At 40.8% G+C, this 24,671-nt stretch overlaps 1 protein-coding gene across 4 annotated transcripts in view; it reads right to left on the reverse strand.

The window, feature by feature from the left end:
- smg7 (SMG7 nonsense mediated mRNA decay factor) overlaps window positions 1–24,671 on the reverse strand; it is a 138,871-nt gene that overhangs the window by 5,295 nt on the left and 108,905 nt on the right. For 2 of the 4 annotated variants that reach the window (XM_067990464.1, XM_067990466.1), the window contains 8 exons: window positions 23,538–23,893; window positions 22,294–22,555; window positions 20,612–20,721; window positions 19,088–19,237; window positions 5,102–5,188; window positions 3,248–3,407; window positions 2,418–2,591; window positions 547–695 (listed from right to left, as the gene is read on the reverse strand). In XM_067990464.1, coding sequence (XP_067846565.1) covers window positions 547–695; window positions 2,418–2,591; window positions 3,248–3,407; window positions 5,102–5,188; window positions 19,088–19,237; window positions 20,612–20,721; window positions 22,294–22,555; window positions 23,538–23,893 — 1,448 coding nt within the window. The remainder of the gene's footprint in view (window positions 1–546; window positions 696–2,417; window positions 2,592–3,247; window positions 3,408–5,101; window positions 5,189–19,087; window positions 19,238–20,611; window positions 20,722–22,293; window positions 22,556–23,537; window positions 23,894–24,671) is intronic. The other 2 variants (XM_067990465.1, XM_067990467.1) reach the window with 2 other exon arrangements.

Consider the following 24,671-nt stretch of genomic DNA (forward strand, 5'->3'; position numbering starts at 1 on the left):
ATTACATTATACTATCTTGCCAGATAACATCCCAGATTTTTAAGAAAAGATTTCCTAAAGGTCACAACTGTTTCCTTTCTTAAAAGCGAAACAAAAGCTTCCAGGATGGCTCAGTGGGTAAATGCACCATGTGGTGCAGAATTCGATTTTCTTGAGTTTTAATCCCTGTTCTGTCCTGGATTCGCTGATTTCAGATAGGGCTGTATTAGGGCTGCTATAACTTGCCTCAGCATCCCTGTAACAGGGAAGAGAAAAAATAAATGTAAAAATCAGCCAAGCTCCCTGATCCTGGTTGCTGTCCAGTGATTCCACTGCAAGTGGGTAGCTGGATAGGATCAGACTTGGCTGTGATGGTCACCAAGGCCACCAACACAAACTATCCATGTTTAAATTTTAAGAATAAGTGCCTAGGGAGATTAGGAGAGGGCTGTTTCCATCTGTGGAACCACATCCCAATATAAATCATCACCCTCAGAACAGGAGAGGTAAGGGAACAAAATAGGAATTGGGTGGGGGGAGGGGGAGGAATCTAGTGAAATGTCATACCTTGAAACTGTCCATGAGCAGTGTGGACGAGTCATCCAGTGTGGTGTCTGGGGCAGCCCACGTGTTGCTAGGAGTACTGCCCTGATGCCAGGTATTGTCTGAAGAGGAAGATGCGGCAGGTAGATAGTCCAGGCCAAATCCACTCATTACTGTGTTTTTTTCAACAACAAAGAGGTCAAGACTAAATATACATCTTATGGAACGATTTTAATGCACATTTTAAAAAGATTAGAAGTACTAACAGTGATGGATAGTTGAGAAACAAAAGTTATATTTAATGTAAATTATATTTAATATTTGACTTGAATGGAGTAGCCACTAAACTAAAGAGGAAACTCTAAAAACACAAGAAAATTCTGTGAAGCAAAATGGCATCAACCAGAGTTCAAGTATAATTACTCTATTATGGACATCTGTCTCATCCACCTTCTGTACTCTATAAAAATATTACATAAATTGGTGTGCCTGTAAGGAAGACTATTTATGTAGCACCCTATTGAGATGTCTCAAAGCACTTCATGCAATGGATTAATTTTTGAAGCGCAGTGACTATCGTTGTGGCAGTCATTCTACACCAGTGACATTCCACAAACAGCTACGAGATGAATGACTAAGTAATCTGCGTTTTTTTGGTGGCCGAAGGAAGAATGCTGGCCAGGACACTGGGGGATCTCCTGGCTCTTCTTCAAATAGTGCCACGCAATCTTTAATATCCAGCTCAACGAACAGATGGTGCTTCAGGTTAATATCTCATATTACAAAAACTGAAGCGTATTTCAGGGCGGTGGGAGATATGATTCCATTTTTAATTACTGCCATGGTCAAGGAAAATGGGTAACTTGCTTTTAAAGACACCATTTTATCAATATCCTGTTTAAACATTGAAGAATTCTGATCAATTTTTACATTCTGTGGCTTTCACTGCCTATTTGTTGATTTAAAAACATTTGTGTTTGATTTGTGGGCATCTGATTTGGAGGAAATACTGAGCCTGACAATGCATGGAACCCAAGTTAACAATTCACACTGCTTGAATGATTTTACCATTTCAACCACATATGCTCTCACACCATCAGGCTCAATAACTTTTTCAGGATAGTTCTCCAATATCATCACAATGCACCATTTAAAAAGAAACATACGGATGTTACAGGCAATGGAAATTGTTTATAAATTCTGGACTTTTACAAAGAATACCGAAACTCACTCCAAATAATTTAACAGCATTTTTCTATGCATTACAACAGTGACTACACTTCAAAAGTACATGGCCTGTAAAGTGCTTTGGGACTTCCTGAGGTCGAGCTAGAAAGAAAAGAAAGGCAGAGACAGAAAGAAAGGCAGAGACAGAAAGAAAGGCAGAGACAGAAAGAAAGGCAGAGAGACAGAAAGAAAGGCAGAGAGACAGAAAGAAAGGCAGAGAGACAGAAAGAAAGGCAGAGAGACAGAAAGAAAGGCAGAGAGACAGAAAGAAAGGCAGAGAGACAGAAAGAAACGCAGAGAGACAGAAAGAAAGGCAGAGAGACAGAAAGAAAGGCAGAGAGACAGACAGACAGAATGAAAAAGACAGACAGAAAGACAGAAAAAGGAAAAACAGAAAGAAAAGACTTGTATTTATATAGCGCCTTTCATGACCTCGGCACGTCCCAAAGCACTTTACAGCCCATGAAGTACTTTTGAAGTGTAGTCACTGTTGTAATGTAGGAAACGCAGCAGCCAATTTACACACAGCAAGGTCCCACAAACGGCAATTTGATAATGACCAGATAATTTTTTAGGTGTTGGTTGCGTCTTTCTTTCTATATAATGCCAAATAACCTGATAAACAGGTAGATAGATGACAATATTTTGGAGGATATTAGGTACTCTACCCGGCTTGTCTGTACGTTTCATGTTCCAGCGGTCAGTCAGCCTCCTCTCACTGTTGTCAGGTGTTCCAATCGGTCCAAAGCCAGAGAACGAGTTCTGGTTGTGAGTTGGAGGAGAACTTGGTAGGCTGCTGGGATTAGAGGAGTGAGGAGACTGGCTTGCTGGTGTTGAGTGATCTATTATTTGAAGAAGCACATGTGAAGAAAGAAAAAAAGAAAGTGAGGTTCCTTGCTTCAGGATCTGCAATTGTTCGGCCAAGGTTGAAATAAATGCCTCCAACAGAAGGGCCTGTCATTCCATCAGTTTGGGCTAGTGGCTGGATTTGAACCCAGGTCCCAGAGGTGAAAGGCCAATGTAGAACCCACTACGCCATCCAGTTCCCAAACATTTTACTGTTATTTTGGGGGTTTCACTGTGTAATTATATCCACTTTTCTGTGAAAAATTGCAAATCAGTGGCCTTAAATATTTTATAATACAGGTGATCTCCTGAGCCACCACTGCTGGGAGAAAAATAAAAACAAATTATCTCTATTCCTGCAGTCCAACCTGCTGTGATCAATTTGTTGTATAAAATAATTTAATGTAAAACTTGATGACATCCGGTTATTACTTTGACCAAAATGTTTGTAAAATAGCTTGGAAGATGGCCAATAAAAATCAAGGTACATTTGTGTGCATTCATGCTGAAAAATAAAATTATTGAAAACTGGACTTCACTTGAAACATCATGCACCACTGCTCAGAATCATGAAAGAGACACTTTCAGTGGTGGAATGTCTCATTATAAATAGTGTTTTTAATTAGTAAAGACTGTACTTAAAAGCACCAACCTGAGCTGGCAGGAAGAGATGGCGACCAAGGATTTCCATCAAATAGTGAGTAACAGGAGGCCTCATGGAATGCTTGTGGTGGGGCATTCTCCGACTTGCCACTTGGTGCTAGATTCTTGCCATAAACCTCACTGAAAATGCTGTTATTCTGAGAGTTCTCCTGAAAGCAACAGAAAGGAAGTAATGAGACTGTTAGAAATGGCATGCTGATAAGTTAAAATATTATTCCAATGGTATTTTTCATAACTATCACAAAATCTGTCTACATTTCATTGAAGTAAAACATCAAAGAGGATAATAAATAGCACCTGCGCACACGGTTTTACCATTCATAATTAGGTCTCCGGCAAGAGCTACATGGCAACATTTGCCCAAGGTGGGTTCCAGGCATTTATTCCACTTCAAGAAGTTTTGCTAGTGGTTTCTCCGAGGGGAGAGAACAGGAATTTGGTAGCAGGTGAGGGTGCTAACAGTCATCTGCTTTTACAGCTGTTTCACTCAAAGTGGTCACATGACTTTGACTTCAAAAAAAGCACTAAATCCACAGGGTGAGTTCTTATTTGTGGCATCCTGTAATGTGATTATAATTTGGGTTTTCTCCCAACACTTTCAACTTGTGTTTACAGCAAAGCAGCAACTTCTATTACAGACAAGGAGTGTACTGAAAGTTGAAACTAGTACCCTTATGTGTGGTGTGAATCAGTTAACGTGCCACAGGGATAATAATTATCCCTTTTTTAAAGATCGTATAATGCATTAGTAACCAACAGAAACACAAAAATACTGAAGGTGCAAATACTCAATGCAATGAACATGCATTTAAATAGCATTTGTCACGTTCTTAGGACTTTCCAAATCACTGCACAGCCAATGAATTACTTTTGAAGTATGGTCACTTGTTTTGTAGGTAAATTCGGCAGCCAATTTGTGAACAGCAAAGTCTCAAAAAAAATAACAAATGAGATCAATGACTAGCTAAGTTTTTTTGGTGGTGAATGAGGGATGAATGCTAGTCAGGACACCAGGAGAACTTGCTACCCTTCTGCAAAATAATACCACGTGATCTTTTACATCCACCTAAATTGGGCATTGGTTTGACATTTCATCTGAATGACACCTCCCAATGCAGCAGTCCCTCACACTAGTTTGAAGTACCAGCCTAGATTACACCCTTCAATCTTGGAGTAGAGCTTGAACCTTCTGACTCAGAAGCAAGGTTGCCTTCAACTGAGCGAAACTAACACTTACAAAGCAATTAAAATAAAATAAATCTAAAAATGGATAAAATATCTTAACGTTTCTTACACAGTCCAATAATAGGAAGGCAAAAGACCATTATAGACTTCGTAATATAATGTTTGCACTTGGGTAACTCGATTTCTAAGTCAGCCCACAGAGGCAATTCCCACAGCATAAACTAAAACCAAAAACTGAACTTGAACACTGAACTAAGGATGTTGAAGTCTGCAGTGTACATCTCAGACAAAATTCATCTGAATGAAGAGATGTCAAAGAAACAATAGCATCTTCTTTCCATAGAATCACTTACAGGAACATAAGAAAAAAGAGGCAGAGAATTTGCCTTGGTTTACTCAGCTTTATATCTTATATCCATAGGAGAACCTGGTGACTGTATACAGTGACTTACATAACCAATACTACAATACCTGAAAGATTATTCCATTACCATATATTAAATAATAAATAAATACAATTAAATGCACTCTTGTGGCCTTTCCTATGTTCCAATTGTAAGGATACATCAACGTTATTATAAATATGATCATAATGATAATAGAACTTAAAAAGCATTTGCTAATTTCTAGAAATGGGTTTTGATTTTACTAAACATACCTGATTGAGTGAAAAAGGCGGCAAGGACAATAAGGAAGAAGAGGTAATCAGCTCAGAAGGCCTCTCCAGTCGAGATCGGTTTGGCATCTACATGAAAAAAAAGGAAAAGTAATTCAAATATGTTACAAAATCAAATGCGGTGAAATATCTGTAATATCTACTGCTCCAAATTAATTTATTACAACGTTCATATAATGGAATGAATGAACACAGCCACACCAGTCAAAATCAGACCTCTAACATTTTCAGATATTTTCACTAGCTAGGACATCTGAGCAGGACAGTAGGAAACAGTTAACAGATCAGATAAAGCTGGGTAACTTCACACATGCCCATTACTACTGGGTAAAACAAAGATAATACAATACCTACTGTGTGAAAGAAACAAAAGAACTGGTGGTGATAATAATGAGAGATTATAGGACTTATTAATAAAAAGTCAACCAGTAAGATATACAGGAGAGGCTTCCTGCTCCAAAACAAGTTTCCCATATATAAAAATATTCTTCACTATGTACACCAGTCTATGTAGCAGTTGGTGACCCTGATATGCACTAGTGAAAATCATTTGACGTTTTGGGTTTCAAATTAGCCCAAGTTTGTTGAATTCTTTACACTTCTACCTGGTTGCCCTAATGGGAGGACTGGCTTTTGCAGCAATGTTTGTGGCTTTACCCTTGCACTCTTGCTGGATGTACAAGAGATGCAGAAACCTGTTAAAAAGTTGTTTTACTGTTACCCGTTTCCCTCTCCACTCCTCAAGTTATTCAACATTTTGCAGGTCAGTTTGAGGAACTATGGTTTGTATATTCACAGCACCAAACCCTGCATGGATTTGCAAAGGGTAGGTCATGCCTGATGAACCTGATTGAATTTTTTGAGGAGGTGACTAAAGTAGTGGACAGGGGGAATGTCAATTGATGATGTTTACCAAATGCCTTCTGGAAGTCCATATAAAGTCCCAAATTATTGACCTGATTAGAAAATTAGGTGAGTGGCAGGAGGCAGAGAGTAGGGATAATGGGCAGGTACTCAAATTGGCAGGATGTAACTATTGGTGTCCCACAGGGGTCTGTGTTGGGGCCTCAACTACTCACTGTATTTATTAACAACTCAGATGATGGGATAGAGAGCCACATATCCAAGTTTGCAGACGACACAAAGATAAACAGCAATGTAAGAAGTGCAGATGGAAGCATAAAATTACACAGAGAGATATTAATAGATTAAGTGAATGGGCAAAACTGTGGCAAATGAATTTCAATGTAGGCAAGTGTGAGGTCATCCACTTGGGACCTAAAAAGGATAGATCAGAGTACTTTCTAAATGGTGAAAAGCTCGAAACAGTGGAGGTCCAAAGAGACTTAGGGGTCCATGTACATAGATCATTAAAATGTCATGGACAGCTGCAGAAAATAATCAAAAAGGCTATTGGAATGCTGGCCTTTATATCTAGAGGACTAGAATACAAGGAGGTAGAAGTTTTGCTACAGCTATACAAAGCCCTGGTTAGACCACACTGGACTACTGTGTTCAGTTCTGGACTCTGCACCTTAGGAAGGATATATTGGTCTTCAAGGGATTTACTAGAATGATACCTGGACTCCAAGGGTTAAATTACGAGATTGCACAAACTAGGGTTGTATTCCCTGGAATTTAGGAGATAAAGGGGTGATTTGATCAAAGTTTTCAAGATATTAAGGGAAACTGATAGGGTAGATAGAGAGAAACTATTTCCGTTGGTTGGGAAGTCTAGGTCTAGGGGACATAGCCTAAAAATTAGAGCCAGGACTTTCAGGAGTGAAGTTAGGAAACACTTCGACACGCGAAGGGTGGTAGAAGTTTGGAACTCTCTTCCACCAATGGCAATTGATGCTAGCTCAATTGTTAATTTTTAAATCTGAGATTGATAGATTTTTGTTAACCAAAGGTATTAAGGAATGTGGGTCTAAGGCAGGTATACGGAGTTAGGTCTCAGATCAGCCTTGATCTTACTGAATGGCGGAATAGGTTCGAGTGGCTAAATGGCCTACTCATGTTCCTACGCTCTCCACCTCTGGCACACAGACTGCAGCAGTTCAAGAAGGCGGCTCACCACCACCTTCTCAAGGGGAATTAGGGATGGGCAATAAATGCTGGCCTTGCCAGCGATGCCCACATCCCATGAACGAATTTAAAAATTTTACTTGAACTCAACTTCAAATAGTAGAGGGCAAAAGTATGAGCATACAAAACAAGATTTCAGTACCAAAAGCTTGATTAACTCCATAATACATCGGAGTAGATTTTTTTCATAGAGGATGCGTTGTTTAACTTTAAAAATCCTGGTTATCTGAAGTGGAAGCTAAGAAACACAATATGTTTAGGTGGCTTAGCTGATGGACATTTACTAGTCTCTAAGGAATTCCCACATATAACAAGTTGTATACCATCACATTCATGCCAATCTCTCCTACAGTTCTACTCATGCAACCTGAAAAATACCAATTTTATTTAGGTTAAACTGGGAAAAAGTAGTACCCACTCAGCTTTAAACAAATTTAATTATACAGAAAGATACTATGGATCGCACACATACAACACAATACAGCAGAGACAACACTTCAAAAGCACTTCATTGGCCGTCAAACACTTTGGGAAGTCCTGAGGTTGTGTAAGGCACTTTATAAATGCAAGCTTTTTCTTTTCTTTCTTTCAATTGCAAAGGAGATCAGTGTAAGGAGGGTGCTTAACAAGGCATAAAGCAACATATGCAGAAAATATTCTTCAAAAATTATGCACAATATCTAGTTTGTAGCATCAAAAATATTAAAATCTGGAACTATAATTTCAGAAAACAGCTGCCACAATCTCATTGAGGTTCACATAATGCGATGTTACCATCCTGAGCTCAAAAAACATTAAAATGCACTTCTAACCTTTGTTTGGAATGTATAGTCTGATATATGAACATTCCTATTCAAGTGCTGCACTGAAGAACATAAGAAATAGGAGCAGGAGTAGGCCATATGGCCCCTCGAGCCTGTTCCACCATTCAATACGATCATGGCTGATCTTCTACCTCAACTTCGCCTTCTTGCGCTATCCCCATATCCCTTGATTCCCTTAGAGTCCAAATATCCATCGATCTCAGTCTTGAATATACTCAACGACTGAGCATCCACAGCCCTCTGGGGTAGAGAATTCCAAAGATTCACAACCCTCAGTGAAGAAATTTTTCCTCATCTCGGTCCTAAATGGTTGACCCCTTATCTTGAGACGATGCCCCCTAGTTCTAGACTTTCCAGCCAGGAGAAACAGCCTCTCAGCATCTAACCTGTCAAGCCCTCTAAGAATTTTCTACATTTCAATGAGATCACCTGTCATTCTTCTAAACTCCAGAGAATATAGGCTCATTCTACTCAACCTCTCCTCATAGGAATCAATCTAATGAACCTTTGTTGCACCCCCTCTAAGACAAGTATGTCCTTCCTTAGGTAAGGAGACCAAAACTATACACAGTACTCCAGGTGTGGTCTCACCAGAGCCCTATGTAATTGCAGCAAGACCTCCTTCCTCTTATACTCCAGCCCCCTTGCAATAAAGGCTAACATACTATTTGCCTTCCTAATTGCTTGCTGTACCTGCATGTTAACTTTCTGTGATTCGTATGCAAGGACACCCAAATCCCTCTGACGATCAACATTTCTTAGTTTCTCACCTTTTAAAAATATATTCTGCTTTTCTATTCTTCTTACCAAATTGGCTAATTTCACATTTCCTCACATTATACTCCATCTGCCACCTTCTAGCCCATTCACTTAACCTGTCTATGTGCCTTTGCAGCCTCTTTGCATCCTCCTCACAGCTTATTTTCCCACCTAGCTTTGTATCGTCAGCAAACTTGGATACATTACTCGGTCCCCTCATCTAAGTCATTAATATAGATTGTAAACAGCTGAGGCTCAAGCAGTAATGTGGCACCCCACTAGTTACAACCTGCCAACCCGAAAATGACCTGTTTATTCCTACTCCTTGTTTTCTGTCCATTAACCAATCCTTAATCCATGCTAATATATCACCCCCAATCCCATAAGCCCTAATCTTGTGTAACAACCTCTTGTGTGGCACCTTATCGAATGCCTTTTGAAAATCCAAATATACAACATCCACTGGTTCAATTCCCTCTTATCTACCCTGCTGGTTGCACCCTCAAAAAACCCTAATAGATTTGTCAAACCACTGTTTCCCTTTCATAAAACTATGCTGACACTGCCTAATCATATTATGATTTTCTAAGTGCTCTGTTTCTACGTCCTTAATAATAGATTCTAGCATTTTCCCTACTACTGATGTCGGGCTAACTGGCTTGTAGTTCCCTGTTTTCTCTCTCTCTCCTTTCTTGAATAGCGGAGTTACATTTGCTACCTTCCAATTCACAGGAACCGTTCTAGAATCTAGGGAATTCTTGAAGATAAAAACTAATGAATCCACTATATCTGCAGTCACCTCTTTTAAATTGTAAACAATTTTACAACACCAAGTTATAGTCCAACAATTTTATTTGAAATTCACAAGCTTTCGGAGGCTTCCTCCTTCCTCTGGTGATTCACCTGAGGAAGGAGGAAGCCTCCGAAAGCTTGTGAATTTCCACATTCACCTGAGGAAGGAGGAAGCCTCCGAAAGCTTGTGAATTTCAAATAAAATTGTTGGACTATAACTTGGTGTTGTAAAATTGTTTACAATTGTCAACCCCAGTCCATCACCGGCATCTCCACATCACCTCTTTTAAAACCCTAGGATGCAGCATCAGGTTCAGGGGATTTGTCGGCTTTTAGTCCCATTCATTTCAGTTTGAGTGGAGCGAAGAAACAGCAAGGGGCAGAAAACATTAGTGGGAGTTTTTTTTAATAGGCCACCAAACAATAGTGGTAATGTAGGCCACGGTATAAAGCAGGAAATTAGAAGCGCATGGAACAAGGGTAATACAGAAGTCATGGGGGTCTTTAATCTACATACAGATTGGGCAAACCAAATTAGCACTAATACTGTGGAGGACGAATTCCTGGAATGTATATGAGATGGTTTTCCAGATCAGTATGTTGAGGAACTAACTAGGGAACAGGCTATTTTAGATCTAGTTTTGTGCAATGAGAAAGGGTTAATTAATAATCTTGTTGTAAAGGAGCCCTTAGGGAAGAGTGACCATAATATGATAGAATTCTTCATTAAGTTTGAAAGTGATGTAGTTCAATCCAAAACTAGGGTCTTAAATCTAAACAAAGAAAACTACGAATGTATGAGGCACAAGTTGGCTGTGGCTGATTGGGGAACTACATTGAAAGGTATGACGGTAGACAGGCAATGACTAGTATTTAAAGAATTAATACATAATTTGCAACAAATATATATCTTCCTTTAAGGCACAAAAGCCTAACATGAAAAGTGGTCCAACCATGTCTAACAAGAGAAATTAAAGATGGTATTAAATCAAAGGAAGAGGCACATAAAGTTGCCAGAAAAAACAGTAAGCCTGAGGATTGAGAGCATTTTAGAATTCAGCAAAGGAGGACCAAGAAATTGATGAAGAAAGGGAAAATAGAATGAGTGTGTAAACTAGTGAGAAAAATAAAAACGGACTGTAACAGCTTCTATAGGTATGCAAAAAGGAAAAGACTAGCGAAGGCAAACGTGGGTCCCTTACAGACAGACACGGGAGAATTTATAATGAGGAATAAGGAAATGACAGAGAAATGAAACAAATACTTTTGGGTCGATTTTAGCACCCGCGATCGGGTGCGTTTGTGCCGGGGGGGCTCCGAAAATCGGGGATTCCCGGGGCGGGTCAGGAGCCCGGGTCCAACCCGCCCACTTCCGGGTTTCCCACAGACGCGCTGACATGCGCGCGCAGCCCCCGCATGTGGGACTCCCACCGGCAATTAAAGCCGGCGGGGTGCCACTTAAGCAATTTATTTTGGTATTTCAGGTCGTTTACAGACCTGATTAACTAGATATTTTAGGAGGGTTGGGATTTTACATACAACTGGGACTGTTTCCCGTATTGGGGGAAACACCCCAGTTCAAATGGACGTGTTGCAGCCATCAGCCTGTGGCAGCTGCAAAGGTCCATTTGAAAGGTGGGGGGGGGGGGGGCAGGGGGGAGACCCTCACTCATTGCAGGAGGCCACTCTGTCACTTTGGACAAAGTTTGGCCTCCACCACCCTCCTCCTAACAATAAAATTCACAAACTTGCACACTTACCCCGGTGTCCAGAGGCATGTACCTACCTTGTGGACCCCCTCAGATGTACATCTTCCAGATGGGGGCCGCCATTGCTGCAGTCATGACCTCCTCGGAGGGCGACCAGCATCACCAGCCTCGCGGCCAAGCCGTCCACCTCTGACATGTGGAGCTCCACAACACAGTGCTGTGACACATCCACCTGCACAGCAGGAGGGAGGGCAACTTCACAGAGAGATGCGTCGCAGAGGGCACTACCCTCGCCACAGGGTCCACAGACCCAGGCTCAGCTTCCTCGACCTCTCTGAGCAGCAGTGCACACGGAGGCTCAGAGTCGCTCGACATGTAGTCGTGGACATCTGCAACCTCCTTCATGCTGAGCTGCTCCCGGCTGGCCCGAGCACCATCTACTAACCTGTCGCTGTCAAAGTCACCACTGCCCTCGACAACTTCTCCTCCGCATCCTTCCAGGGTGCCACCGGGACATCGCCGACGTCTCTCAGTCGTCTGCGCAAAAGAGCCCTGCAAATACACCTACACCCACTCTGCAGTGACACAATGGGTGAATCAGTTGTGGGTCTTCATTGTGATCCTCAGGAAAGGGCATTATTGCACAAACCAGACAAGATTTGCAAAGACGTGGCAGTAGTGGTGCCAATATAATATGTAATGTGAGTTGGTCAGAAATTCAATATAAGTAACAACCATGACAAACCCTCAAACACCCTTGTGCATCCCCTTCATGCTCACGACACATTTGCCTTACGCTGCCTACTGCACATATGTGATGCATGCCCTGTGGCTGCAGCACAGGTAATGGCAGGTTGAGTGAGGCTGACTGTGAAAGAGATGCATGAGAGGGTGAGTATGAGGTAGAGCCATGAGATTGTATGAGGATTGGGTTGAGTGGTAGTGGCCGGATGAGTACTGGCGAGGTGAGTAAGTGCAGGTAAGATGAGGATGAGGTTTGAGTGGGTGTGAGGGGTGATGTGACAGTAGTGTTGGCAGTGCAGAAGGAGATGTGGGGTGGGGGCGGTGATATGGCAGACGGAGTGCAGGGGAATAAGTGTACTCACTTTGGCTGACCTACTTAGGTCATTGCAGCGCCTCCTGCACTGTATGCAGGTGGGCGATATGTTGGTGGTGCAGGTGACCTCCTCTGCCACCTCGAGCCAGGCCTTCTTGGTGGCAGAGGCAGGCCGCTTCTTCCCGCCCGCGGGGGGGGGGGGGGGGGGGGGGGGGGGAGATCTCTGTCCTCCCCCTCCTCCTCCTCACCCCATCCAATGAAACCTGGAGTGAGGCATCATTAAACCTGGGAGCAGCCTTCCCCCTGGGCTGCTCCATGCTGTAAATTTTCCTATTTCTTGCAGCATCAGTCAGTGGAGGACTGCCCCTTTAAATAGAGCTCCTCCAGCTGACAGATCTTACTGCACAAGCGCAGACCACCCGGAACAAGAGGTAAGTGGATCCAATTAGCCTGCGATTGCGTTCGGGGCAGACTGATTTCACCGGGCGCGAACCTGCCACCCTGGTAATATCGGGCCCTTTGTGTCTGTCTTCATGGAAGACGACACAAAAAACCTCCCAGAAATACTGGAGAACCAAGGGTCTGGCGAGAATGAGGAACTGAAAGAAATTAGTATGAGTCAAAAAACAGTACTAGAGAAATTAATGGGACTGAAAGTTGATAAATCCCAACGACCTGATGATCTACATCCCAGGATTTTGAAAGAGGTGGCTATCGACATAGAGGATGCATTGGTTGTCATCTTCCAAAATTCTGTAGATTCTGGAATGGTTCCTGCAGATTGGAAGATAGCAAATGTAACCCCACCATTTAAGAAAGGAGATATTAGAGAGAGAAAACAGGGAACTACAGGCATGTTAGCCTGACATCAGTAGTAGGGAAAATGCTAGAATTTATTACGAAGGATGTGATAACAGGACACTTAGAAAATAATAGATTTGGCAGTCAACATGGATTTATGAAAGGGAAATCATGTTCAACAAACCTATTGGAGTTCTTTGAGGATGTAACTAGTAGAATAGATAAGAGGAAACCAGTGGATGTGGTGTATTTGGATTTTCAGAAGGCTTTCTATAAGGTCCCACACAGGAAGTTGGTGAACAAAGTTTGAGCACATGGAATTGGGGGTAATATACTGGCATGGATTGAGAATTGGTTAACAGACAGAAAACAGAGAGTAGGAATAAACGGGTCTTTTTCAGGTTGGCACACTGTGACTAGTGGGGTACCACAGGGATCGTTACTTGGGCCCCAGCTATTCACAATCTGTATCAATGATTTGGATGAGGGGACCAAATGTAATATTTCCAAGTTTGCTGATGAGACAAAACTAGGTGGGAATGTGAGTTGTGAGGAGGATGCAAAGAGGCTTCAAGGGGATACAGACAGGCTAAGTGAGTGGGCAAGAACATGGCAGATGGAATATAATGGGGAAAAATGTGAAGTTATCCACTTTGGTAGGAAAAACAGAAATGCAGAGTATTTTTTAAATGGTGAGAGATTGGGAAATGTTGATGTTCAAAGAGACCTGGGTGTCCTTGTACATGACTCACTGAAAGCTAACATGCAGGTGCAGCAAGAAATTAGGAAGGCAAATGGTATGCTGGCCTTTATTGCAAGAGGATGTGAGTACAGGAATAAAGATGTCTTACTGCAATTATATAGGGCCTTGGTGAGCCTGCACCTGGAGTGCTGTGTACAATTTTGGTCTCCTTACCTAAAGGATATACTTGCCATAGAGGGAGCGCAACAAAGGTTCACCAGACTGATTCCTGGGATGGTGGGATTGTCGAATGAGGAGAGACTGAGTAGACTAGGCCTGTATTCTCTGGAGTTTAGAAGAATGAGAGGTGATCTCATTGAAACAAACAAAATTCTTACAGGGCTCGACACGGTAGATGCAGGGAGGATGTCTCCCCTGGCTGGGGAGTTTAGAACCAGGGGTCACAGTCTCAGAATAAGGGGTAGGCCATTTAGGAAATTTCTTCACTCAGGATGGAGAATCTTTGGAATTCTCTACCCCAGAGGTTCCGTCATTGAGTACATTCAAAACAGAGATCGACAGATTTCTAGATATTAAAGGCATCAAGGGATATGGGGATAGTGCAGGAAGATGGCATTGAGGTAGAAGATCAGCCATGATCTTGTTGAATGGCGAAGCAGGCTCAGGGGGCCAGATGGCCTACTCCTGCTCCTATTTCTCATGTTCTCCGGTACTTTTTCTTTACTAATTTTAATTACTTTAAATTCCTCACTCTCATTAGACCCTTGGTTCCCCACTATTTTCGGTATTTTTTTTTTTGTGTCTTCTACTGTGAAGACAGATACAAAATATTTGATTAACGTCTCTGCTATTTCCTTATTGCCCATTATAATTTCTCCTGTCCCTGCCTCTAAGGGTCCCCACGTTTACTTTTGCTAATCTTTTCCCTTTTACATAATTGTAGAAGGTCTTACAATCTGTTTTTATATTTCTTGCTAGTTTACTCTCATGTTCAATTTTCTCCCTCTATCAATTTCTTGGAAGTCTGTATATTCTGCTTGCACGAGCAATTAACTCCTTACAAACTACTATTAAGGATGCTGAATTTTCACATCATGCAAAAGGGTTCAGTATTACAATATAAGGCCGGGGTTTTAACAGCACTAATTGACAAGAAAAGTAAATGTTGCACTGGTTTCTAATACTTGCATATATATTGTCTACTTCAAAAAATGTGACATTTTCACTTCTGATTTTGTTTCCACTTATTTCAAATGGGCAAAGTATAGCCAAGTTTTGTAAAACAGCAAAGCAGGTAAAAAAAAAACAATAAACGTTGGAGAAAAAAAAATAAGGACTTGAGTTCAGCTCATTTTTGGGGAACATTTAAAGACCTAAGTAGTAAATCCATCAAACCCTATATGTTAATAGTGCCATACAACTCCCTTTAGATATGTAGTGTCCCTTTAAAAAACATCACATTATATACATTCATTGCTGGATGACAGAGGGTTGGTTCTTTTTTTAGTATTAGGGCACCACTCCTTTCACTGATGCGGTATTAAACCAACGTAACACTTTGGGAAAGCAAGAGAACAGATATTATCAGAAACCTCACTGGCAGAATTTCTTTTCTGGATTAGCTTAAACAAATTTAATTTTCAAAATATTTGAACTATCACCAGTAAAGTTTTTGACTGAACTAATTTACATACCTTAGGGTTCCCCATAAAGCAACGACAGAGACTTAATTGGTGTCAGAATCACAGGAATAATGAGTCTATCGCCAACAATCGGCAATTAACAATAATTTTTAAAAGATCAAATATAACAACACTTCTATCGTGCCTCCAGGGCCACAATTTAAATCCATGGGCAGAGTTGCGTAAACTGTACCGCCTTGTTCCCACTTACCTGCAACCAGACCGCATGGTCCATTGACTAACAAGGCTGGCTAACTATCATGTCACTGAACTGGACCTGGACCTGAGATGGACTAACTGAAGTAATAAATTCCTTTCTTCAAAATTAGAAATGAAGTAAAACATAGCACTTAACAGAATTCAAAGTATGAATTCTATATTTAAAAAGGGAGACATGTGGCAAAAGTGATCCAGCACTTTCCACTATTACACTTGATTTCATGCCCAGTCAGATAAATGCAATGCATTCCTGATGCTATATAAATAGATAGCAGTGGAAGTATCTCAAGCTGAGAGCAGTGCAACATCAACTGGGAAGAAACTGAATGGAATCCAAAATAGCAGGGTTCTCCACCAAAGCCAGCATTTTTATTGCTATGTGACCACATCAGTGTATATACATAATGTTTAGTTTTTGCAACCATGAAATGCAATGTATGGATTTTGCCTCGCTTCTTAAGCTAACAGGAATTATAATGACCAATACCATCTTTTTGCATTAGCAGAACAAAACCAACAATTCTATCCAATATTTTATATTTATATTACACATGCAACAATTATTTAGATGACTAGCAGATCTCCCATGGCATTTCTCAATGAGTCAAAGAATAGACTACTTTATAATAGGAGCGTTTATGCCATATGGGGATAACATCAGGGCCACTGATTCAGTGACTGAGTAAATCAAATTACATCTTTAATTACTGGGATTCTGGGATTTTTACTGGCGCTTTGGGGATCAAATTCCACAATTTTGTTCATTGTGTGAAAATCTTAAATGAGTGATCTTTATTTTATAATATATATTCCTTTACCTATGTTTAAATAACAAGACAGTATGCAAGATGTACCAACTGGAGTTAGATACCTGGTATTTAGCAGAAGGTAGTGAGAGTGGAATTAGTTGCACAGGGGTCAGTCCTGTGCTTTGATAACGGTTGGGATGGTCCTGGGGGAGTGATCCTGAGCTCTGGCAGCACTGAATTAGGGGTCCTGGAGTTTAATGATGCAGCTGGGGTTTGGCAGCATGAGGGGTAATCCTTTGGTCTGGCATCACTGTGGAGGTGGAATCTGGGGCCTGGCAGAATTATAAAGAGGGAGGCTGAGGTATGCCAGAACTGGAGGTGAAATATGGGTTTTAGATCACTGGTGGATTCCTGGTGTTTGTCAGCAGTGATGGGGAGGCAGAGGGCATCAACCTGACAGCAGTAGGTGGGGGTGGCACTGCTTTGTAACTTCCTAAACAATCTCAGCAAATATTTAACTTGGTGTTTTGTAACTGGCTCCTGGAAGTATAACTGTGTATTTCCCTCTATGTGTGTGTCTTCTAAGTGACAGTAATTAGAATGTTTACCTTTTCTATCAATAAAACACAGGCAATAATAAAGAGGTCACTGGAGGCTCTGTTTGTTTTAACTTTTTTTTTATATAAAATCAAATCAGAATGTGAAATGGCACAGTCTGTCTCTTGGCAAAATAAAATTTCTGGTTTATACAGGGGGCAGAAGTTATGCTGCAGCTATACAAAACCCTGGTTAGGCCGCACCTGGAGTACTGTGAGCAGTTCTGGGCACTGCACCTTCGGAAGGACATATTGGCCTTGGAGGGAGTGCAACGTAGGTTTACTAAAATGATACCAGGACTTCAAGGGTTAAGTTATGAGGCGAGATTGCACAAATTGGGGTTGTATTCTCTAGAGTTTAGAAGGTTAAGGGGTGATTTGATCGAAGTTTATAAGATATTAAGGGGAACAGATAGGGTGGATAGAGAGAAACTATTTCCGCTGGTTGGGGATTCTAGGACTAGGGGCACGGTCTAAAAGTTAGAGCCAGACTACCTTACAGGAGTGAGATTAGAAAACATTTCTACACACAAAGGGTGGTAGAAGTTTGGAACTCTCTTCCGCAAATGACAATTGATGCTAGCTCAATTGCTAAATTTAAATCTGAGATAGATAGCTTTTTGCCAACCAAAGGTATTAAGGGATATGGGCCAAAGGCAGGTATATGGAGTTGGAGGACAGATCAGCCATGATCTTATAAATGGCAGAGCAGGCTCAAGGGGCTGAATGGCCTACTCCTGTTCCTATGTACAGTATTTATGATTGAATAGCAACAAAACCTACAATAGGTGTGTAATCAGTACAATGTGTCAATTTCTTCTCTCACCAAAAAACTCAAGATAAATTTTACCTGAAAAAAGTTTTTGAAATGTATCTTCTAGCTTTTCTTCAAATAATTTTGAAAAACAAAAATAAATTTTGTTGGAGACATAGAGAAACAGTCTACTGATATATCCAGGGAAATTATGCACAGTGTACTTGCTGAAACTGGGAAGATGGGGGGAGTGACACGGGGAGAAAGATAGAAAGGGGATGGTATGAGGAGAGGAGAGAGGGGAGGGAGGCAGAGGTGGAACTAACTGAGTGGGGAGAAGGATAAGGGGAGACTGGACAGTGACGATGATGACAATTGTAATATGAAGATGTTTGGCAGCGAATTACTGCCATTGATTTCCCCTCGCCCTGACCATCAGCAATCACGACTTATTAATCTATTTATTTAATCCTGTGAGCACTTTTTAAAGCTATTTATTCAACTGAACAAACATTCAAGTGGTAGTAGAAGTAGTGGCCCACATGGGCTGAAGGTGGGGACCATTTAATACAATGAAAGCAGCCACAAAGAATCCAACTAGTAAGGAGCAGCAGGGCCACAAGATGGCGTTGTGGAGGAAGAGACATTTAAGGGGGTAGTTGCAAAACGAGTCTCAGAGTCGAGATACCACCATGAAATAGCAGGTGGAAGGGCGAATGGGCCTTGAACAGGAGCTCCCTGTGTAAAATGGTGGGGGGGGGGGGGCATCCAAAGCCAGTAATGGTCACTTCAAACATTATGGGGGGGTAGAGGTTAAGTCCTGGAGGGAAAAAAGATTAAAAACAAAAATATCAGTTTTAAAAAGTTTAAAATTAAACTAAAAATTTTCAAGGAAAAAGGGCGGTGGAAAGAAAGGGGGAGAAAAACACGATAGACGTGTAGTTGTAATTAAATTAATCAGTCTGTAGTGGTGACTTGCACCAAAATAACCAGAATACTGTAATCCATAATCACATCCTCAAAAAGAAAACACAAAATACTCAAGTTTATTCTCCATTAAGTCACTTGCCTAGAACATTACCTTTAAGTGAGAAACACAGTGGAGTAAGCAGAATACAGCAATGTACTGCCACTGTTGCTTGCATAGATACAATACTGAAAACTATGTTTTGTTTTATGCACTTATCAAGAACGGAAATGTAAGACAGAAAACAGAAGATCATAGAAGTACATACAAAGAAACCTCGCCCTGAAGTACTGCCAAGGGGGCCAGCCAAGGCCTGGTAGAAATCATGGGGTTTGGAAAAAGCCAGCTCTTCCTCCTCCTCAAAGTCAGCAATACTTTTTAACAGATCAGGAGGCAACAGAGGTGAGCTCTTGGCATCCTACAGACAGAAGAAGAACAGAGGAAGAAAGCATACTCAGAGAGAGGAAACAAAAATAAGCAAAGTCTTAGAGCTGGCCTCAAAACCAGAAATACTGAAAATGTGTTCATCAATAAAGATTCCTGACAAAATTCATGATTTATCCTATAGCTGGAAATTTACTTGAGGGGATGGGAATTGCTTAGAAGCACTGAAGCCGAAGTTAACAAGTGAAGACCAGGCATGATTTCAAATGGTCTAAGGCACAGCATTAACCATGAATAAAAATGGACCAAGGAAAATTAAATCATTTTTACTGTATACACTGTAAAATATTGATAGAAACCCTTTTTGATAAACCAAGTGAATTGCTTAACTAATTTATATGAATTCAGGTTTATGAGGAACCCCCAATATAGTTTTTAAACTCACCTTTCGTTTGTAATATTTACAAACAAACCGCTACAAACTACCTTATCTCATACCACATGCAAATAGTTCTACTTTTACAATGAAGCAACATTAAAAGACAGTGAAATACTTTAAAGAGGATTATTGCAGGGATGTCACTCAATCCATTGAGCAGGACTAACTAGTATATTAACTATGTTAGAGAAGAGCTATATAAAGAACTGCAATGCACAAACAGAACATTTAATGAGATTTAGAGGCTGTTGAATGTTAAGATTAACTGAAATTGCACAAAACATGTCAGGTAGAATAGGATAGATACAGAATGAGATGAAGATAAACAACTGAGGATGCTGCTTGAAGATTACTCTGATATATTACAAAATGGCCATGAATATCAGTAATAATGTACTACATAGGGGTTGGTGATTTAACTTGCAAAATTATTTCAACCTTACTGGAAGAGATTTACAGATAATGAAAACTGGAAAAGTTTTTCTAAAAATTGATAATCTGATTAACAGTGAAACAGACCAAAGCAAAAATATACCAAGCTGCCAAATCAATGTCAGTTCAGCTGATATTTTAGATATATTTCATTTTAATTCACATGTCCCCATGGTACTTAGAGAATTAACTGAGATCCCATTACTCTTCTCCTGCCTTCTTTAAATTATTTATTTTCATAAGCGAAGTTTTCTCACATTCCACTATTTAATTGGACAGGTTAACCATGAAAAATATTTTCTTACGTTAAAGAACAAAAGAGCAACAAGGAGGGTTAAAAATCTCAAACTAAATGTTGAAGTGAATCTAAATGTTTCTGACAATACAACTATTATACAAATTCAATGGTACAAACTTGTGGGAATTAACTTCTCTGGATTGAAATACAAGCCCAACTAATTTATATGCACATTATCTCAACTTTTGTTTTGAAATCTTCTACTGAATTTTATTTATTTGCATTCATTTATAGCTTACCTCGTACGACTGCATTCTAGACATACTATCTTGATCCGAACGGAAAACCCCTTGCTGCCGTTTCACCATACGATCATTATTCAGCTGATGTCCCATCATATGCCGCATGTCTGACACAAGAGCATAAGAATTTTTAGTAACACGAAAAGCCCATTAGGCCTAACATGCCTGTCCCATTTCATAGATTAACAATACCTAACGATCATCTAATCCGTTCTCTTTCCAGAAATGCATCTAATAAAATCCATTTCAAAGGTCCTCCCTCATAATTTATTTCACAATTCAATTACTTTCAAGGTGAAAAAGTTTCACCTGATTTCCCTTTTTACAAAGTTCCTAGTTTTTAGCACATGTCCCCTTTCATTTGAACGTTTCATAACGATAAATAATTCACCTGAATCAATATTAATTCCCACCATAATCTTGAAAGCATTAATTAGATCACCTCAATGTTAATCATTGAGGACTGCAGCCACCGAAATGTTAATTGGAAAAGTAGCAGAGGGAAAACAAGAGCATTGCTTTTATTCAATATGTTGAACAATGTGATCAGACGCTATTCTAGATTTAATCTTTAGTAATGATCCATATATGGTATGCAAGGCAGAAGTCAGGAAGCTCTGAGGATTCTGTGATCCTAATGATTAGAGCTAAAAGAGCACACTTTGAGAAAACAGAAAATAAGCTTAAATAAGTTAATTGGAACACAATAGGGGTTGGGAAATCCACAGAGAGAAGTACTGAAAGCAATGTTAATGAGGTTACAGTCAACTTCATCCTGGCTAAATCAAACCAGATTAAAGGGTTATAAAGGACAAATGTGGTTAAGTAGGTATGAAAAATTAGTGTTAGGGATAAGCAACATACAAGCGATGAGAGTCGGAAGGAAAGTTATAAGGACTGAGCAAAAGATTTTTTTTTACATAAAATATAAAAGTAAGAGAAGCATTTAATCTAAGATCAGTGACAACATCTTAAGTAACATTTTTTTTCTCAAATATATTTGCCGTAAACAAAGGATGAAAGATGTATGGGGCCACTTAAAAATGATGATGGGAAGCTAGAATCAGGGATAAACAGGATTTTTATTTTCTTTTATACTGCACCAATTGTTCCATCTCTCTTAGCAAAAAGAAAGCATATCATATTCACTCAATGCTCTCCAGCCCACAGGGCAGTCCAATACACCATGCTGTCGGCAATCTCAACAATTAAGCCAATCCAGCTGGCTCCACTCTATAAAGGTTTTTATTTTCTTCTCTTTTCTCCTCTTCCGAGAGCACTGAGACTGAAACATGGTGCCTGCGCCAAAGTTCCATTTTTCATATGCATGCTGTGGCATTAAGCACCGGCAGGCTCTTTAACAATGGTAAAGGGGTGGATTGGGAGGTAACGGGGTGAGCAAAGCGGGGACGACGCAGAGTCTCATCCTATTCTCAACCAGCTTCTACATGTGTGCATTCTACAGGAGAGTTATTGGATAATAATCAGAAGGAAGAACCAGAGTTGATTTTCCCCTCCCTACCTCAGCTGTGCACGTCAATTGCAGCACTCTACCACCGCCAGAGAGACTAAGTAACTCAGACCACGCGATTGAACCAGAGTCTTGCTTAGTGAGAATGACTCAATTCCACACAACATTGTGCATTTGCCATACGAGTAGTCAAACACGCTTAACGTACCATAGTCCCATGCAAAGTCCTGCAATTTTTGGACATCTGAAGGATTCTGGGTAAATGGTTCCATAGCGAAAGCCTTCAGGTTCTTTTCCATTTGGACTTGCTGTGATTGTTGTTGAAGTGATTTTTCAAACAGCTTTAATGGGTCCTGATGCATATAATAGGGCTGTTGCTTCAAAGACATCTGGATGGAAGTCTTCTGATGTGGAGAAGGGACCACATGATGTTGATTCCAAAGCTGGTTGGTCTGGTCAGCCTGCAGATACTCAATGTGAGAAAATAAAGGATTTTAATTGTAAGTAACCAAAGATTAATTGCCTATTCTCAGTAGGGTTTTTATTCATTGAATTAGATAATTAGATAATCGTCCTCCATATACTACCCGACAGGAGGTCACAAAAAAAGTTGTAGCTAATTTATGCATGTTACAATGCTAACACACAATGTCCTCCATCCTACACTGCTCCACGTAAAGGCCCAACCTCATGTTGCCTCAGTTTACTTCACCCAAGTAACTTAAAACTTTGCCCTATATGCTCAGAAGGCAAAAGCCCATTACGCTGAGGATAACATTCAAAGAATGAAGACACTAGCTAATTCCCATTTCCACCTCACTTCCACAAAACAGTCTTACAAGAGCGAGCGAGCTTAAACACAGTGTTTAGAGCAGGCTTGCAAAACAAAATATTAGCATAGAAATATATTTTTAATATTTTGCTACAAAGGTGGACATTATAAATGACTATTTAAACAGCAGTTATGGAATTCACATGTGAATAATGCAAAAAAATTTCCATTCTTTCCGAATGTGGATATCAGAAACACCGCTATCGATTCAGTAACATTTATAACATCTGCTTTATATAGGAAAATCTAGTCAATGTATATGGAAGATTTTTCTTAGAAGTAAATGGCGGAGATATCAGATAGGGAAATAGAATAAAAACACATACTATTGTGGATCATTACCAGACACCCAAGTAACTTAAAACTTTGCCCTATATGCTCAGAAGGCAAAAGCCCATTACGCTGAGGATCACATTCAAAGAATGAAGACACTAGCTAATTCCCATTCCCACCTCACTTCCACAAAATGCACTGTGTTGACATTAGTCCCTAATCTGCTCAGACAGCAGAGAAGGACAGCTTTTGGATTAAAAACTGAATTTAAAAAAAACTAGTGCAATTATTCTGTTTACTTGCAGTACTTTCCATCGACACTCTGGGATTTATCGCACTCGGCTTACCTGCTGAGGTCCGAGATGGTGCTGTTGATTCTTTCCCAGTTGCTGTGCTGGCTTGGTGGGTGACTGTTGTTGGTTCACAACCTGAACCTGAAGTTGTGATTGGGACTGGGTGACCTGTTGATGGTGCTGAGATTGTTGCTGTTGGGGTCCTTGGTTTATTGGCCCTGGACCTGATGGCCGCTGCTGGCTATAAGGGACATGGGACTGCTTCCCACCTGGCCCCTGGTTTCCTGACTGGGGGTGGCCAGTGGCTTGGAGGAAGGGTCCTGGTATGGAGACTCCAGCTGGAAATGTATAGCCAGGATTCATCTGGAAAGTAACTGGCGGTGACACTAGAAAGGGAGGTGGAGGAAACCCTGTAATAAAAAGACATTGTTATGGATTGTTTCCAGGCATGTCAGTGTTATGATACAGTGTGCATACCAATCCCCAATCTGTCCTGACAGAGAGAAAGACATCATGCCAACTAATGATCAGTGGTTTGATGGTTGACTTATTTCTCCCATTTCTGCAAATAATGGCACAATGACGCCCTCCACAGTGGTTAGAGCAGGACAGGTAGTGGAAAGTATAGTCAAACAGAGAGGCTTCAGTAAAGAGCGAGGTGTTGCCACCCATGAACCAAGTTTCAGTAAAAATCAGGATGTCAATGCAATCATCCACAATAAGGTTGTGCATGCCAAGGGCCTTGTTCACAAGTGAATGGACATTCTTGAGGGAAATTCAGAGAGGAGTAGTGATTGTTGATTAACTAGCGAAATTCAAAGGGGCAGTGGTAGTTGGGGCGAGTGGGATAGGAAGGAGGTTGGTGAGGTTAGATCCCAGTAGGGTGTGCTGGTGGGGAGTTTGGCAAGAGAGAAGGATGGGGCAGTTGAGGTTGCTGCTGCTAAGATGGCCACAATGGGTGCCTCAACAGGCCCTTTTGAGAATCCCAAAAGAGGCACAGAGGGTAGCTGTAGGTTTATTCTAGCAAGATTCAAGCCTGGAACGGTGGCAGGCGAATAGGAATGCAGACCAGTAGTGATTGGTTGGGGTAGGAATTCAGGGGGTAAAGTCCCAAGAAAGAAGAAATTAAAGGTGGCATGGCTGGTTGATAAGGGCCCGAGGGGGGCTGGGGAAAGCAAAAGGGTGATA

Source organism: Heptranchias perlo, chromosome 9, assembly GCF_035084215.1.
Source record: "Heptranchias perlo isolate sHepPer1 chromosome 9, sHepPer1.hap1, whole genome shotgun sequence".
NCBI lineage: Eukaryota > Metazoa > Chordata > Chondrichthyes > Hexanchiformes > Hexanchidae > Heptranchias > Heptranchias perlo.